The sequence below is a fragment of the Sciurus carolinensis genome, chromosome 7 (genome assembly GCF_902686445.1).
Source record: "Sciurus carolinensis chromosome 7, mSciCar1.2, whole genome shotgun sequence".
In the NCBI taxonomy this organism is placed as follows: domain Eukaryota; kingdom Metazoa; phylum Chordata; class Mammalia; order Rodentia; family Sciuridae; genus Sciurus; species Sciurus carolinensis.
Genome location: NC_062219.1, coordinates 150,118,786 through 150,137,425, shown reverse-complemented (window position 1 = coordinate 150,137,425; position 18,640 = coordinate 150,118,786). Strand labels below are relative to the sequence as shown.

General features: G+C 49.2%; 1 protein-coding gene across 6 annotated transcripts in view; it reads right to left on the bottom strand.

The window, feature by feature from the left end:
• E2f3 (E2F transcription factor 3) overlaps positions 1–18,640 on the bottom strand; it is a 69,016-nt gene that overhangs the window by 3,529 nt on the left and 46,847 nt on the right. For 4 of the 6 annotated variants that reach the window (XM_047558759.1, XM_047558762.1, XM_047558761.1 and 1 more), the window contains exons 2-6: positions 7,520–7,631; positions 6,137–6,356; positions 4,884–5,042; positions 1,891–2,005; positions 843–978 (exon numbers count right to left, since the gene is read on the bottom strand). In XM_047558759.1, coding sequence (XP_047414715.1) covers positions 843–978; positions 1,891–2,005; positions 4,884–5,042; positions 6,137–6,356; positions 7,520–7,631 — 742 coding nt within the window. The remainder of the gene's footprint in view (positions 1–842; positions 979–1,890; positions 2,006–4,883; positions 5,043–6,136; positions 6,357–7,519; positions 7,632–18,640) is intronic. The other 2 variants (XM_047558760.1, XM_047558764.1) reach the window with 1 other exon arrangement.

The window sequence follows — 18,640 nt, the reverse complement described above, 5'->3', positions numbered from 1 at the left end:
ACCTCGCCATTGTTTTTTTTTTTTTGCGGTACTGGGGATCAAACCCAGGGCCTTGTGCTTGCGAGGCAGGCACTCTACCAACTGAGCTATCTCCCCAGCCCCCTCACCATTGTTTTGAGAAAAAAAAAACACAAAGAGGTCAAAGTCGGCTCCCCAGCAGAAACTCACTGACTTTAACTTCCTTTTTGAACGACCAGCTTATTAGAGATATTGCTAAAAATACATATAAGAGGACACATCCATTTGAATCTCGATGGTGAGAAGGGTGGTCTTTTGTTTTACCAGCTCAGGTGCTGTATTTTTGCTCAGGATTAAATCAGACCTATTCACTTAAATCCCTCCTATTTTTGCTGCTATATCGGGAGACGGGAGGGGAAAAATTAAATACATATTCCCAAGCTGAAAATGCAAAAAGCTTTTTTGTCCTAGCAAGAGAGGGGGAAGGAGAAGTTAGGTTTCTTTTCCATGCTTATCCTGTCCCCATGACAGGAAGGAAATAAGACAAACTACAACCGAGTTCTTCTGTCCTGACATTGTCACGTCCCTCAGAATCGCTGCACACAGTTCACGGGCACAACTGGTGTCCTCCGAGCGGGGCATGGCCTCACTGCTCGCCTCGGCAGCCCCCAAAGCACCGAGGAACGGCTTCTGCTGAGGAGGAACGCCCTGGGGGGCTCTGGCATCAGGGAGAAGCCCTGTGCCCAAGGCCATTGTTTTAATCTATAAACAGTCAGCCTGACTTTTAAAAACTATTACCTTACTAACAACAGAAGTTCCAATACAGGATCTTCTAGTCACCTTCATTTTTAACATTGTTTCCAAAAGACAAAATGGGTCTTTACCTTTGGAAGTGGGTTTAGGGATATTCCCATTGTGGTCTTGGTTGTTTGCTTTCATTGGACTGTGTGTTTCAGTCTCTTCTGGACACAAGTAAACCTCAATGGGTCCTTGGGTACTTGCCAAATGTATTTGTAGGCTCTGGGAACAGAAGTGGGAGAAGTTCAACCCAGAAGCTCTTTTAGAAATGAAAGCCCTAGCAATTTTCCTCTGAGTGGGCTGTGAGGGTCACATTCAGTGTTCATTCTGTGTCCTCACGGGTGGTCTAGCCCTAGGAATGACTGTTAACTCTGAAGCAGGGGCCAGCAAGCTACAGCCTGAGGCCAAACCCCGACCCCAACTGGCCTTGCAAATAAAGTTTTACTGGAACTGAATCGAGACGGTTCTAGTCGTTGGTGGCTGTTTGCATGTTACAGTGGCAGAGTTCAGCACAGAGGTGGCATGACTCACAAATCCACAGCCATTCACCATCTGGCACTTACACAGAGGTCTCTTTTGATCGTCCAGACATTCTCTTTGTTAGTTCTTCATCTTAGAGTTTAGGTCTAGATTATCAAAGAATATCCAAAAGCAATCACAAAAAATATGCTCCCTTTTTAAAAATATGCTCGTCTGTCCACTTCCCCAATGACTTAAGTTCTTGTAAGTAAGTATTATGAGTGACTTCTAAAAAAATCTTAAAATGTGCCAAGTTAGGGAGAAACTCAAAAACATGGTATCTCTGTTCATGGTGGGGGACCGTGCACTGGGGAGTCGACATAAGTTTCCCAAGTGATTCCAAGAGATGAGCACCACCGAGAGTGAACTGTGAAACAGAACACAGAGAGAGACAGGTCCCCACGACTGCTCAAGGTGAATGCCTCGCTAGGTTAAAAATAGACTTTTTGGACATCGAACAAACAGCGAACTGTTGGAATGTTTTTAAATTTAGGATTAAGCAAAATAAATGGGAAGGAACTGCAAGAGCTCAGCAGGGGCAGCCGTCAACCCGAGCCTTCAACTCCAGGCACCGCAGAGGGTCTCTGCAGAGGCACCCGGAGGCCGGCTCCTTACCTCTATTGAGTCAGGCACTTCAAGTCTTGTTTCTGGAGGGGCTTTCACAACTATAACAGTTTGGTCTTTAAGGCCACTAATTTTTCGAATATCTTGATATGTAACATAAGCTAACGTAGTGAGTGTTAAGGAAATCTTCCATCTAATCACCTCAGACACAGCCATCATGAAAAATGACAAATGGACACATGGAAAAAATTCAAACCCCTGTGTGACTTCTAAGAATATACATGCCTCTCCTTGCGGATCTTTAAATATATGGGGCTCCCCCAATGAATCTCTACTGGTTGATGTTGTAGACAAAAAAAGAAATGTATACTTCATCCTGCCCATTTCTCAAAGTCTCTGGCTATTTCAAGTATTAAAACAAACACAGAAACAGACTAGTTAAACCACCAAATGAAAATCAAAACTCATTTAGGTCAGGGATTTTGAAACCAGGTTCCTTTGGCCATGGGTATTCCACGAACTCCCATAGAGTACTCTGTCACTCAAATTGAATGATGGCTGATGCCAAATTGCAGGAACAATTTAAGGTCTACTAATCATAATTTTTTTTGGAACCTCAATCACTTCTATATGCTATTAGTAAGTGCCAGCAGCCACCAAATGGATGAATACGTAGCAAATGTATTAGTGTCAGAACTCTGAGCATGGCTCAGGCCGACGGCTTGTTTTCTGAAGTGCACCTGGGCTGGTTGTGATTATATATTACCTACAGATAAGTATTATTATTTCTGTTAGAAAAATGATCCTTTGTGTGATATTATTAACTCTACAGATATTTCCATGTTCGCACGGAGGAAAGCGGCTCCCAGGTGCTCTCCAACGGAATGAACTGGAGAAACACTGATGGAGGAAAAGAGAACAGAACACCATTTCGCGCTACTCCTGGGAGTAACTGCTGAGTACTGCACAATTCTTTTTAGGTGTCCTGGAAGCCAAGCCTCAAGAGACATGGTGACAAAATATGGCACTTACTTTTACCTGGCACTGTACGAGAACAGGCTGCATAGTTTCTGTGTAAGGGACATGAAGGAACAAAATTAATGTACAGTATCTTTAGTCAATTTTTAAAAATACAAACCCCCCAAAATATGGGAAGGATAAAACATCAAATAAATCAGGTAAAGCATTTCTGCAGGCGATAAAGCTAACAGTGTCTGTGATCCAACCTGTGTCAGGGCCTGAGGGAGCCTGGGCAATGGTGTCCCGAGAACAGGAGCTTCTCATGAGACACCTGAAGGAAGCCATGTGCCCCAGGAAGAAGCACATCCACACGGGGACAACTATCACAGGCCCTCCTTCAAGTCTCAGCAGCTGAGACGACAGGAGGGTCTGCGCAGAGCGACTGCCCTTTTAAGATTCTGGGTGTTAGGTCACCATTAATCCCACCAAGGGAGCCAAATGGTGCCTTCATAGAAGGCCAGACAGTCCTAGCCCCTACTGAGAATGCTGGGGAAACAGACAACCAGGCTCCCACCCTACAGCCCGCTGTCAGAAAGCAAGGTGACGAGAACTGGAGAAAATAAAAATTCATCTACAGTTTCTCAACATGATGCAGGAAAAGAAATTTCAACACATTTGTGAACAAGCTGCTTCAAATTGGGAAATGAATGGCAAACTGAAGTCAATTGTGCAAACACTTTTTCTAATCTTCCAAACTTAAAAGTGCTTCCTTTGTAGCACCCTCCCGAATTTGTTTCTTAGGTGAGCAGTCCCCTGCAAGGAAGCTTTTATTTTCTGCAATAAAGGCCCCAGAGAAAGTGAACATGGAGGACAGTGGTATGGGCCACGTGTTCCAGAATGCTGCCAATCGGGTGCAACCACACTGCACCTGCCCGCGGGTGTCCAGCTGAACAAGGAGTGACACTCACTGCTGCCCTAAGCCCACTCAGCACCCCTGGGGCTCAAGCCATCTCGCCTCCTCTCCAGCTCACAAATGGCCAGTCAGCAAGGTCCATCCTTGGGTCAACAGGAAATGAACAGGTGCAGGTTTAAAAAAAAAAAAAATCTCCTGAATTAGAAACTAAATGTCCCCAGATCCTCTAAAACAGGGTCTGCTAAAAATGAGACCCTAAATAAATATGGGCAGGACATATTTTATTTTCTAACAAAGGTAAACGTGGACTGATCAGAAGACTGGACCTAAAGTTAGGCATGGGATAACTTACACTGTTGTTTTTGTCTGATCTCTGAGAATACTGGCAGATCTTGTTGACATAATGAAGCAATCTCCTTCTTATTTTGTTTGCAGTGAGACAATAAGGAACGAGTTTTCCCTTGACAGTCAAAAAAGTACTAGCAAGGTGAAAACAAGAATTGGCTTTTCATATTTTTACTTCTGCGGACTAATGTTTGAAGAGGAACAGGCGAGTTGAGATTTCTCAGGTCTTGGGGTACTTGTGAAATCAGTTCTGGGAATCAGCATAATGCACTTTCAGAGTTAGAGTACCATTTTTCTATTCTCTTCCAAACCTTCAACTATAGCCCAATGGGAGAGATGTAGCAGATTCTAATCGCTACAATGTCTGATGAAAAGAAAATAGAATGTGAGAACCCCAACAGTGACAGCTAACACCCACCAAAAATCTGGGAAGCTAAAGATGAATCTGCCCAGTGTTGTCATTAATATTAATACTGACACCTTACGTATCTTTTAATAGTGTGGCATTACGCTATGAACGTATCCATATGTCCCAACCACACATGAATATAATGCTTTAAAAAACAGTTCCCTCCTGGCTATCAGAATAGATAATGACAGGATCCAGATGACTATCAGCATAAACACGGACTTAGTAGGCAAAGCTAACAGAGTTTGCACGCACAAGTGTGCGCACACACACACACACACACACACACACACAAACACACAGACACACTCATTTGCACAAAACCAGAGTAAAATCTACCTTATGCATAAGTCAGACTGTGAACTATGGAATAGTCCAGAAGGCACAGCCCCAGTGAACCGGCGGCACAAAGGATATCTTTGATTCTCTGAATCCTCGGTTAACAGTTTGAGGTCCAGGCTGCAGCTTTGGATCAGTTCATCTAATTTCTTCTCTTCCTGACTGAGCTCGGTCACTTCTTTGGACAGGCCTTGACACTGGGCCAGCATGCCCCCATCCTCAGACAGACTGCAGCCCCTAAAACCCAAACACAGACTCTTCGTGGCTACTCAGGAGAGAGGACAGGGAGAGGTGGTCCTTCGGGTCAATGTCCCCTCTTACCATGGGAGGTCACTGCATGTTAACCAAGTGTGAAAACGAGAACCTTAGATATATTTTTCATAAATACAGTCTTGCACTTTTCATACCAGAGAAATTGCATTAAAAGGCACAAATTCAGAGGGCAAGAGAAGGGAGCCACCTAGCTCCCCACCGTCCCCACCCACCACGGGCCTCCTGGGGGAGAATGGGGGGAAAAGCATAAAAAGACAGTAAAGATGGAATGGCTCAGAGTTCAAAAAAGCACCATCCATAAGTACTAAAGACACAGGTAATTTCCGAGGGTCTTACACCAGTAGCTAAAAAGAATGTAAGGAAACAGATGTACTAAGTATCCGTAAGAACAAAGACCAGCACTCAACAGGTTTCTCTAAAACACAGGTCAAAATGGGTTACCGAACCATCAGATTCCAAAAGTTATCAATTCATCTTATAATGCTTGAAATCTATTTTTCGAAGCTACCCTAAAACAGATTTATTCCTGCTGACACACTTTCATAGTTCCAAGTTGTACTTAGAAAACACTGGCTGCTTAGAAGCTCTGTCCATCATTCACAAATGACGTTATCATTGGTTTCATCAGACATGTGGGCATACGGGTGACGAGAGCCACTACCCCTCTTTACAGAAGAGACTGGGGCAGGTGTGTCTTGCTTAATTGACACAGAATGCCAGTCGGCCCACTAGAACCAGGGGCACAGATACTACGTGATGGTGTGGTTGTGCATCCAGATGACCACAAGCCATAGATTCCAAATCCTCTTAGAGACAAGCCTGACGCGTGTGAGCTGTCTTCGGTCACACGCGAGCAGGCAGACCTCAGTGTGTTTCGGTAACAACTGCAGGACCTACTGAACCCCAGGGTCCCCTCGCGTGATGCAAATCAAATAGAAATTCCTTCATCCCTGACAGTATCTACACTGGGACTCGGTGCAAAACGACTTTGAACTTCTGCCTAAGAGGCTGAGGAGGGAAGAGAGGAGGCAGGAGGCGGAGCGGGCCGGGCTACTCACATCCACTGCACGTTGTTCTTGGACTTCTTCTTGATGAGGTGGATGCCCTCCAGCACGTTGGTGATGTCGTAGATCCTCCTCTTCTGCACCTTCAGCACCTCCGCTGCCTTGTTCAGGTCCAGGACCCCGTCCGGTGACTGGCTCAGCAGCTGAATGAACTTCTTGGTGAGCAGACCCAGGGACGTATCATACCGCGTTTTTTCTGAGGGAGATTTTGGAGCTTAAAGAAAAACAAAAACCGAACGGGTGGGGGATAGGGGGAGAGGTAAAGAAATGGGTTTCTCTGCAGTCCAGCAAGCCCTCGTCCCGCGACAGCCCGAGGGTTAGCATCTGAAGCCAAGCTGTCGCTCGGTGGGTGACAGAAAGCTATGCGATGGCTTTATTAGAAGGAGGAGGGGTAACAGATTCCTGCATGCGATCAGAGCATTCTCCCTTGAATTTTTTAGGGGCTTCTACTTTGGCTTACCCTGCTCCCTGGATCTAACGAAGTATCTCACACATAGTAGGTGCTCAAAACTATCTGTTAAGTGAATGAAAGAACTCTGTTGCCTCTGGGAGTTGCACCTGTGGGGCTGAACCGAGGGTCCGGGCTGCCCTCTCTCCAGGTCGGGGTCTCAAGCACTCCTGTCAACCGGCCCTGCCACCCCATGTGTGTGGCACTGTCCACCAATTGTTCAAAAGTCTCGTTTTGACAAAGAACACCTGGAACAGTCTTTCATCGACTCTCTCCATCTCTTGTAAATGAAATTTCCTTACTGAAAATTGCCTTTGTCATCCTATAGGTGCCCAACCGAGGTTCTGATTTAGCAGTGCGCGTGCACTGTGGACGGCCTAATGCACAGACTACAGCTAAAGAACGAAGTGTAAACTAGGTCTCACATTAGAGGATTTAAGTAAGCTAAGGGGCTATTTCTAACCTACTCGTCTCTTTCTGTCCCCAAAGAAATGATGACAGTGTTTGACAGAAGTGGAAACTGGCTGCCATGTACTGGCTGCAGTCTACTCTTCTGCTACCACGCTCTAGGCTAGGCGGAGGTCGCCGCCGACATTACGGGCCGGCGCAGCCCATCGACACCCGTTGGTCTGGTGTCTGAAGTAACGCCCGTTAAGGGAAGTTAAAATAAAACTCGATTGCAGAAGGAAGAGAGGGCAACGCGTATCTTCCGGGGGAGAGTCAAAGTGCCTGCAGCTGGAGGAGCCCCTGCCCGAGTCAGCACTGGGTACTGCCGTGCACGGGTGTCTGCAGACAACGGTTCAGCGTGGGCAGACAGAGGAGGAGGAACCAGACATGCCGGGCGTTCCAGGCCTTGCCACCTTCCAGCCACAAGCTCTGCAGATGGGATCCCACAGTAGGAGAAGAGGAAGGAGGGGAAGAACCCTTACTTTTTGGACTGTCTGGACTTCGAAGCGCAGCTCTTCCTTTGCCCTTGGGGGTCTTTAAACCATCTGAGAGGTACTGATGGCCGCTCTCGCCCAGCTCCAGCCTTCGCTTTGCCTGTAGTGAGAGAGGGCGATCGCGCGTCACCGGTCGTGCCCGCAGCACGAGGCTGCTCCTGCTCTGCCCTGCCCCATGCTGCAGGCTCCCGCTGGCCCTCACCCTGCAGCCTCTCAGCCCCTCCAGCCAGGAGCCCGGCTCAGAGGCCAGGCCGGCCCAGAGCGCGCTCTGCACCCACGATGGCGCGCTCCCGAAGGGCAAACCTGGCGACCCTCAGCAACAGTCCAGGTGCCCCTTTGTTCACTTAGCCACTGAGCCAGCGCACGGGCCAGGAACGGGGTTGGATATCAAGGGCACCACACGCACCACAGGACACAGGTTCACATCGCCTGTGTGTCTCCTGCCCTGGCCTGAGCGGGACCCCCTTCGGCATGCTCCCCAACACTGCTTGTTTGTATCGTAACACTTACTGGTTTTACTGTGGAAGTGACTGTCCTTCTCTGTTTCACTTTCTTTAAGGCAGAGACTGTTTCCCAATTATCTCTGTGCACCCAGTGCTTGGCACGGAGCCTGGTTTCTGGAGGCATTCAATCATTCTCTCTACATTTATTCATCAAAAGAGTGATTGAGTGGCCACACAACTAGCCACAGCCTGCAAGCACCCGTCATCAGAAAGACAAATATTGCAAATATGCAGCTGTGGGCTTCCAACCAGGCCACTTTCTCCGGTTTACCATGAAACCTGGCAAAGGAGAAGCCCTACGTTTTTAATTTAATTCCATTTCACTTTTAAAATCTCTGGGTAGTGTCTTCTATGTACTGGGAACTGTGCTTAGGAACAGAGGTAAGTAAGACAGACAGGAGTCTCTGCCTCCCGAGGGCTTAGAGTCCAACAAGGCGGAAGACTGATGACCAACAGGTGATTGTCAAGTACCCGCTGCACAGGCAAAGATGTGCGTTCAGACACCAGGCGCCAGCCAGCCCCGCGTGGGAATGGCGACCTCAGGCTCATTCTGGGGAAGATACTTCTGAGATCTACAACTTCAGATCCACTCCACATGATACGAGGAATAAGTAATAACTTATTAAGAAGATGAGACATCCAGCTCCTGTATGAAAAATTACCACCTAACCCTGTACCGTCCACTACAGCAGTCCCTGGTCACCAGCTCATCTGAATTCACTTGTGTGGCGAGTGTAAAATACACACTGGATTCCAAAGACATGGTACAAAAAGGGACACAGGAGCTGGGGATGTGGTTCAGTGGTAGAGAGTTTGCAAAAGAAGAAAAGAAAGTACAACCTCAATAACCTGACACTGATTCCATGTTAAAATGACAGTTCGGCTTTATAAAACAGTACCATGCAAGCACAGTGCTACCAGCGGTCATTTACCTGCTCCCTACATGTCACTCTGTGGCCTTCGTTTGTGGCACATATTTTCTGTTCACTGGATCCGGACAGTGCTATGAGGCGATCTGGAGGGCACCGGATGGACGATTTGGTAATCTGCTTTCTCACTTCTCGGGAGCAGGGGGCCGTGCTGGGATTGAATCCTCAGGCACGAGGCAAGCACTGCTGCTGAGTTCTGCACCCAGCCAAGCACCGGCCTTCTCCACTCATTGTGCCCTGCCAGCTCTGCCGTGAATCATGGGGGGCTGTGTGGGGTGGCCTGGGAAACTGTCTTTGTTTGGGGGCTGGCCCCCCAGGTGTACCAGCACATGGTGGCCCAGCCTTGGCTAATCACTGGGCTCCAGCCGGTTCCTCCCCTGGGGAATGGGTTGCAAGGCACGTGGCCAAGGCTGGGTGAACAAGGGACAATCCCAGGAATTTTCCTGGAACCACCGGCAAGGAGCTGTGTCCTTTCCAGCGGGACTGATAAGCTAGGAGCCAGAAGCCACGTGGAAAGGGAGCCGGCAGGGAAGGCAGAGCAGAGACGGAAAGGCATTCCAGGCTGGGATTTAGTGCTCAGGACAGGGTCACATGTGGGGCGACTGCTGGTCGTCCCCAGACCTGGCAGCCGTTATGACCATAGAATCTCCTTTTCGCATCAAGCATTTCGAGATGCGAACCTGAAGTGTGCGGCTGCAAACTGACAACTGAGCTGGGGCGGCAGGGCCGCAAGGGGAGCTGGTGGGCCCTGGTCAGCGCCGCAGGGTATGGTCCCTTCCTGTGGTCAGCAGCTGTGACACCTTAAAGTAAGTAGCTTTGAGAGGGAGGCCTTCTCTTCGCTGAAGAAGGCCATCCGGGAGATCACAGAGTTCATGCTCTGCCCAGGCCAGAGTGGACACAAGGTGAGTGAAGTTGGAAAGTGTGTGGGGCCCAGAGCCCCTGGAGCTGTGTTCTCCACCAACCCCAGTCAAGAGTGGCCCCTGCCAGCAGCCCGGGACCCTTGGTCCCCCCTCCATCCCACACCAGTAGCTCGAATTGCCTTGCGGCTTACAGAAGCATAACGCCACAGGCCAGGGACGTTCCCAGAGGTCCACTGCTCAGAGACTAGGAACTTCAAGGACCACGACTAGTCTCCATGTGTGACGTGGTCACTGAGCATCCGGCTGAGATGACCAAACCTAAACCTAAACACTAGACAATCTACTCAATTTTAAAGGCACTTTTATTGCCAGAGAATCACTGAGTCTGGAAAGCAAAGGCCTCTAATATCCCAGCCTCTCAGAGAATCAATCACTAGGCCCATAAATCCACACCAGAAATAAATGAGCTGTGAAGAAGAGCATCCCTAGAAATCCTTCCCAGAGGGTGGAACCGGGGCGGCCACAGCAGCTCCATGAACTAGGCCCACCTCTGCCGAGGGGCCAAGTGGTTGGCACTTGTTGCCAATGTGAGGAACCACGGCCGTGTTGGCTGCACAGTGACCCCTTCCCTGGTGGGTTGTCCTTTATTTTTCCTCTGCTGCTTTGTGAATCGGGAGGGCTGACCTGGACTCGAGAGGACCGCGTGTTCCCTGGGGGGTGTCCCAGGTCTGAACAGTGTGCAGCCACTGGACACCCTTTGGGCATTCTGATACACGATGGAGAAGGATTACCTGTGTGTAGCCAACCTGAGCACACGTTTGGCAAAACAGCACCGAGAGGCAGGATTTAAATCATTCAGGTGATCTGTCTACACTGCCTGGCTCCGGGCTGAGCAGCAGCAGATGGAGATCTTGATTTTTGTTTGCCTATAATGTGAGAATCTTACTGAATGGAGAGTTGTGATATTGTGAGATATATTTGTTCTCTGTCTAGTTTTAGCACACAATTTCTAAAATCCTCAGACTCTCCAAAGAGACTTTATAATGTGGTAATGAATTGACAGATGGCTGGTCACCAGGAAGACCAAACCATGACTGCAGGTTGGGACTTCTAGCCCCAACCCCAAACTCGAGGTGGTGGTGGGGGTTGGGCTGCAGGTCGAATTGATCACCAATGGCCAATAGCTTAACCAATCATGCCTAAGAAATGAAGCCGCCACAAACTTGAAAAGACTGAATTTGCAGAGTTTCTGGATGGCTGAAGACAGGCAGGGTGGTCCAGCTGGAGAGGGAGGAAACTCCACATCCCTCCCCATTCTCCACCGGGCATCCCTTCATTTATTTCCTTCCTAATGTCCTTTATAATAAACAGTCAATATAAGTACCGAATTTCTGAGTTCTCAGTTGCTAGACCATGGTAGTTGTCAGAGGCCTGGGCCAGCAACGCAGGGCCTGCGTTGCCTTGGGAGAGGGGTCAGTCTTTCGGGACCTGACAGAACCTGCAGGTGGACAGTGTCAGGACCGAGTGAATTGAAGGACTCCACTACAGAGCTGTGGCCTGCTTGTGCAGGGAGCCCACACCTCACGTTGGTCGCAGGCCTTCTGTGGCGACTGCTGAGTAGAGAACTGAGTTCATCTTGTCCCTCAATATTCTTACAAGAGGCATTCCACTGCCCGTGAGCAGATGTCTAACCTATCTGGTGCTCAACAAAAGTACCAGCCGCTTGGTCCCAAGTGCGGGTACAGGCGGGACATGCAGCGCTCCCTACAGTATCTTCGAGGGCAACTTTCACTATAAACAAAGCTTGTGTTGACTTTGGAACCTCAGCCCGGGTAGGACGACAAGCCCCTGTCCTGACAGGCTGTGCTGCGAAAGCTTCTGAAGACCCAGGGTGGCAGGAGAGCGAAAGCCCTTGGCAGGCAGGCGTGGGCTCAGGGCAGTGCCCAGTTTGGCCGGCCTGGCATTTGCTGCTCCTAGTTTTTTCTGTGCAGTTCAGAGTTCAGGTGGTTTCTGAATCTCCAGACTGAAAGCAAAAGGTCTGAGGTGGCTCGACATTTTCGAATGACCCTTCCCATCGAGGCTACAGAGGGGAGTACAGTGACCCGGAGGCACGGATCAGTGCGTCCCGATCGCATGGTCCAAGTGTCTGGTTTAACGATGGGCCCGTGACCAACACACGATCACCCAGTCAATCCTGGGACTTTTGTTGGGATCCACTGGGAAAACACTGAGTTCCTTTTGCTGGAAACTGCTGGTAGGTTGTAAGCTTGAAGTTACATGGCAACCAAGTCGACCAGGAGAAAAGTCTAGTTAAGAGCTGGAGAGAGGCTGGCCCAAGGCCCAAAGAAGAGGTGCTCCGTGCAGCCCAAGGTGGACATACCAGACTTGTCTTGTGTGAGCCCACAAATTCCCTTCTGGGCAGAAGCAAGCGAGTGAGGGCTCCACCACTTGTGGTCAAGAGTCAGGAGACACAGACCGTGCGTGTTGATTATCATACAACACCTGAGCGCTTACCGCGCACCCTGTTAATTGCTTTCCACTGGATTTTCTCATTCTTATAACAACTTCATAAGGTAGTTGTTGTCATTGTTACTTCCTATTCAGGAGAAAACTGACATTTACAGCACCTGAAACAATCTACCAAGACCCAGAGCTGGTAAGTATGATTGCTCAGGTCTACACTTAAAACTGCTTCCTGCCCAGCAACCTGGGAGGCTGAGACAAGACAAAAGTGGCTGAATTAAAGGTGGAGAAAGAGACATAAAAAATGATCCTCTAGGGGTAAAAATTGTAAACCTCGTAATTAATTTTCCATATATCCAGAGAGGAAAGAATTCTGGAAGGATCCACACCAAATATTAATGGTGGTTATCTCTGGGAAGTCAAATTAAATAAGGATGATGACTTTAATTTGATCTATTTTTGTGGGGGAAATTACATGCATAGAAACCAAGTATCTGAAGATATATACCACCCCAAATAGTTTTAAAGCATTAATCTTTGAGTGGTAGGTTTATGGTGATTTTACTTTCTTCTTAGCTTTTCATACTTTAAAATCATTTTAAAGTAAGCGTGGGTTACTTGCATAACAAGAAAAGCAAAAACCACTTCCATTTGGGGTTAAACAAAAGAAGTCTGCTGGCTTATTTTTCAGACTGCCGAAAGGTTGATGTACCACTTGGTGTGAATGGGTTCAAAACAGAGGGACCTGCTAACAGAAAGGCACCCCAGCATCATGGTGGGACTGAAGTCATTCTTACCCACCACACAGCTGAGCCACAGGAAAAACACTAGATCAAGAACAAGGCATGGCCTACCGTGTGCTAACAAACCAAATGCTAAAATAAATTCCCTTTCCCCAGGGACCAGGAGAACTGGGCCGGGTGGAACTAGGTAGGTGATTCAATCTGCTTCAGAGTCAAAGATGAGATGGAGAACTCTGAACAGAGGAAGAAGGAAAAGAAAATGAGAAGGAAGGGCGAGGGCGGTACGGACACTAGAGAAAGAATCCAAAGGTGGACCGTAGCAGAACCCTCCTGGGCTTCATGCATGGGCACGGGCACGGGCACGAGATCTTAAGAACACCTAGTTTCCAGACGTGGCCTCGTGTCAACTCCATCTGCCATTTCTGTCTCATTCAAATGGTTTTTAAGAGCTGCTGCGTGCCAGGCCCTGGATGGGCACGTGATCATAAACAAAGGTGACACAGTGGCCCCTGCTGTCCAAGAGGACACAGGAGGCAGCAAGGCGGAGCAGGGCCTCTGATCACAGCGGGCTGTGTCCTGCAGGAGGGAGGGAGCAGGGAGACCTGGGAGGGCCCTGGAGTGGGTCTCACGAGCAGGAGGGGACCTGCGTATAGGAGGACGCAGCTCGCGGCCCCTTCCACACCACACTCACGACTCACTGAGGTGGGTTCCGAGGTGAGGCTCAGGTCTACTCTACGCCTTCTGAGAGACTGGATTCAGAATCTTGGGAAGGGCGGCGTCCCGTAAGCTCCTGGCTGAGGAGCCTGTCCCCGCCACGCCACTCGGGAAGGAGCACGCTGTGATCTCGGGAGGCAGCAGCCAGCCCAACCAGCCCTGCCCACCTTTTCTCTTTGGGTTACTGGGATGGACCCCAAGCAAGGGCACTTTTCTTCTCTTGAGTTTTAAACCAGAGCATTTTAATGTCACTATAAATTCCACACGTGGACTAATTTGGGGAGGGGAGAGAGGGGGAGGGAGGGAGAAAGATAGAGACAGAGAGAGAGAGAGAGAGAGAGAGGTTTCTAAAGGTCTTACTAAGTTGCTGAGGCTGGCCTCCAACTTGCGACCCTCCTGCCTCAGCCTCCCGAGTTGCTGGGATTGTAGGTGGGCACCACTATGCCATGCTGACACATGGTCTTCTTAAGGCTCCGCCATCGCGGAGGACGTACAGCGGCCACGTTCCCAGGGGAGCCGACGTTGCCATCTCTCCTGGTGCCCTCGGGGTCCCTCAGTACATGCTCACACGGCTGTCTCTTGGTTTGGCTGCGGGGGTTTCACCTGCAGAGCCCCCCTCCCTGTCTCCTTAGCCGCACCACAGCGTCTGGACGGACAGGAAGCCAGCGCTGCACGGCAGGGGCGCTGCACAGCAGGTCGCACTGCCTTTCTGTTCCTCCCTGGCCTCCAGTTCCTTCCTGCTCGATGGCTCCGCCGGCCTTCACTGGCCTCCAACCCGCCTCCTTTTCAGAAATTCTACAAGGTCCCCATGCGGCTGCTCCTGGCCCTGCTGCCTGCCATTCTGCCATCTCCCTTGGCAGCACAGTGGTGACGCCCAAGGTGGGCGTTTGTCACGGTATTGGCTGACCAGCATCTGGGCCTTTTCTCCTGTTTAGAAAACCTCCACTTCATCCGCCTGTTTGGGGCCAAGCCCACCCACTGCAGGGCTGGACGCCCGGTGCTCTCCTCCAGCTTCCTGAACCGAGTCAGGCCTGCTACCCAGGTGGGGCCCCACGCACCCAGCCCGAAACTGGACCTGCAGTTGCCCCTGCAGAGCACGGTGGTGCAGGACACCGGGTGGCCCTGTGGCATGGTGCAGCAGCTCTGGGGGTGGCTATGCAAGGGGAACCCAGCCTGAGGAGGCCAGTCTGATCTCTCTGGTGGGTTTCTGCTGCCGAGGTTCCTGATCCTGCCCGTTCTCCGGGCATGGCTCCCTGCCGATCCTGGGAGTTATCTGCTATACTTTCAGTAAATTCCTTTTCTGCTTTAACGGCAGGAGTTGGTTCCTGATGCTTGCAAGAGCCAGCTTCCTGATCCCACTGTTAATCAACTGCCATCCCGGGACACGTCTGAACGGTACTATGGAAGATAAAACTTCAGTCCTTCTATGCCTGATTTACTCTCACACTTGCCATTTGACTTGGAGTTGGAAGCTGCATGTCAGGGGTCTCAGATGAGAGGGCATTTGCTCCGCTGGGTTTCATATTTGGGGATGACGAGAAACCCATCGCATTCACATTCTCTGGAAGTCAGAGGGACATTCTTTGCTTTTTTTCTTTTTTGGCAACAAACCCAGGGTCTTATGCATTCTAGGCAAGTGCTCTACCACTGAGCTGCATCCCCAGTCCTGATTTTAAATGCCTCTGGAAGTTTCTAGGCCTAATATTTACTATAAAAATTTAGAACAGGTATTCAAGATGTGCATCGTTTTCCACGGTGCGAACACCACATGGGTCTTCTTGGCCTTCAGTTATGAGAAATATTTATCATTCTCTCTTATTGTCTGTCTAATCTGACAGGAATTCCTAGTCTTCTTTGGTCTCTGAAATGCCTATTTTCTATCTCCTGGTCTTTTTGTTCTAGTTGTTTGTCTTACATCAAATTTATCTTCCACTTTTTAATTTGAGGCAGTTAGAGTTGTAGTCCCCAAGGGCATCTGTTTGGCTCTCTGATTAAGCTACTTCTGTAGCATCCTGTTCTTGTTTCACGAATAAAGGGATCTTTCTGATCACACTGATTCAATTTTTTCAAACACTTGAAAACTCAAGTGTTTTATTTCCTTTTAATCTGCTTTTTCTCCAGTCATCCCCCCCGCCTTTTTTTAAAGAGTGGAAGAAACAGGAAGGGAATGATCAGTATGTGAGGCGCCTGGCTAGCAGGGTTTCCCCATCTTAAAAAATAATGCCGTGGCTTCTTCTCGAATTGTCTAGTCACGCTTCCTGTCTGCTCATGTTTAAAGATGAAGCAATGCAATGGTAACTAGGAGTTATGTGAACGTGGGCAAGGCTTGTCAATTTGTGACACTTCTAAGGTGGCTGAAAGGGGACAGTTGAAGTTGGTGGTGCCCTTCAATGCCGGAGTACAACCAACCCCCTTATTTGCAGATTTCTCAGGAATTGTGTCTCGGAATGGGGGGAACATTCTCTTTAAGGACCCTTGTACCCTTGGCTCTACCTACTGGAGCTTCCATGGCTCTCCAGGACAGACGGACACTCTGGCCACAGCTCCCAATGTTCTACTCCATGGTTCCTGCATCTATTTTTCATATTCCAGAAATCTGTAGAATAACCTTATTCACCAAGGTCCCACTCTTATTTCCAATTATTAAAAAAATAAAAAGGTTTCTTATCTTTTCATACAGGCTCTAGGGAAAAGACCCAGCATGTATAACCAATGCCTTTCTGAAGCGAAGATAGCCCCCCATGTGATTCTCATTCATCAGCGAGTTTCACCAACTGCCCACTACACACAAGGAACTTGCCAGGCACTTTATATTAATAAACAAATTTGCCTAGAGACACTTTCTTTTGCAAGAAATAATTGCTGAAGTGCTAATATCATTCCTACCTGTCTTCCCCCCATAACTGAATGTTGATCTTAAAAAGCAGAAACCTCTAAAACTCTGTCACAGATTAATTCCATATGGATAACGAATTAAGAGTAAATGAATAAGAAGCCTGAGAAAGGCCTCATTAAACAGACCTAATGTCACTCAGACAAAAATAAAGGCGAATGAGAAGTATCTCCACCCATGAGAATCGCCGTGATGACCATGTTTGCACCTGTGAGGCGGTGGTTTCTACATCAGAGTAGCCCGGGAATCAGATACCCCATTGGACGCTGGAGCTTCATTATTTGTCGGACGTCTAAATTTCATATGCTTTTACAGAAACTGCAGGGAAAACTGTGCGCTTAAATTGGTAACTTAAAAGAGGGTTTAAAGTGTACTCACATTATCAGTTTTGTAAGGTGCTATTTCTTTGAAATTGGTGCTAACCTTTAATATGTAGATATTGCCCATAAAACGGAATGTGAGGAGTCCTTCAGGCATCTGAACGTCCACTGGAAAGGGAGCAGCCAGCAGCCTATGCTCCCGCCCAGGGCCCAGCGTCTCCCGCCCGGGCGCTATTTGGGCCATCTGCACTTGACCCTGGGCCCTACTTTTCGGTCTCTTTATCTTGCTTCATCTCCAGAGCCGTGGCCCCGGAGCTGGCAAACATCTGTAAAAGGGCAGCGTAGTGAGTAAGCTGGTCTGGGAGACTGCTCTGCTGTAGCGAGAAGGGACACAGGGCGTGAACTGGTAGGCTGGTCATGTCCCACAAACCCTTAAAACAGGCAGCGGGACATGTGGCCTGCGGGCCAGTCTGTGGACCCTTGGGACAAACCCCTCTGATGAGTGATCTTGTTTCTGAGAGCACACCGAACTGCTCATACCAAACCCTAAAATTCTATGAAGCAAGAAAGCCAATCGCTGTTACAGGTATTGGAATTACAAGGCCCTGTCATGCTTAGTCCTTTGAGGACTAAAAATAAAAGCAATATTGAACAATCCATCTGAATAGCTGGACCTGATCCCACGCAGAGAACAACGAAGGGACTCCTTCTGGGTCCTCGCCCATTCACAGGTACGATGAAGAGCTGTGAATGGGTCCTTACTACGGGCTTGACAGCTCTATTGTAGAGAGTAGCTATTCAACTGCTTCATTTCTAGCGCCAGAACATCTTCCCTCAGCAAACTCTTTTCCATTGAGTTTCTCCTGCCTCCCTCCTTTCTTATGCTGAGGACTGATCTCAGGGGACTTTACCAGCGAGCTACATCCCACTTTTTATTTTGAGACAGGGTCTCACTAAGTTATCCAGGCTGTCTTCAAACTCGTAATGCTCCTGCCTCAGCCTGCGGAGTCGCTGAGATCACAGGGGAGCCCCACCATGCCTGGCTCCTCCAGCGAGGGGTTCCTGACCCAGCAGGATGACCTGAAGCTCGCCCGGAGCCGCTCACAGCACCCGCTGCAGCAGGGGCTGGCTCGGTGGCTTACCGACAGGACTAACCTCCGCAGAGAACATGCGTGCGATCACCAGTCTGGCTCAGAAGGCAGACAGTGTCACAAACTATCCCCTCCAAGAAGGAACAGCACCTTTGGAAGACTTATGACCCCAGAACTGATGGGAGAATTTCCCCTGTAGGAAGTCAAATGCTGGTTTAGGAGAAACAAAAGATAGGAAGTTAGGATCCCCCGTGTGTACAATACTCACACAAATGACCTGAGGCCCGAAGGCACTGTTCCCCACTCAATCAGCCTTCGCTTGTGGCAAACTCAATCCTGGGATGGGAGGTGGAGTTTCCAGGCTGCAGCACAGCGAGAGCAACTCTGGCGGGGCTGGGAAAGCACCTGAGCTGGGGAGTGAGATCAGAGTCGGGGTGAGGTCCCCCGAGGGTCCCGCAGAGCACTGGGCACACAGTGCAGCCACAGGAGGAGGCCACTTGAGGCTGGGAGCTCAGAGCTCCAGCAGGGCCAGAACTGTGCCCAGACCAGAAGAGAACCACGAGACACAGGCCAAAGTACTCGGATGGGCGCGG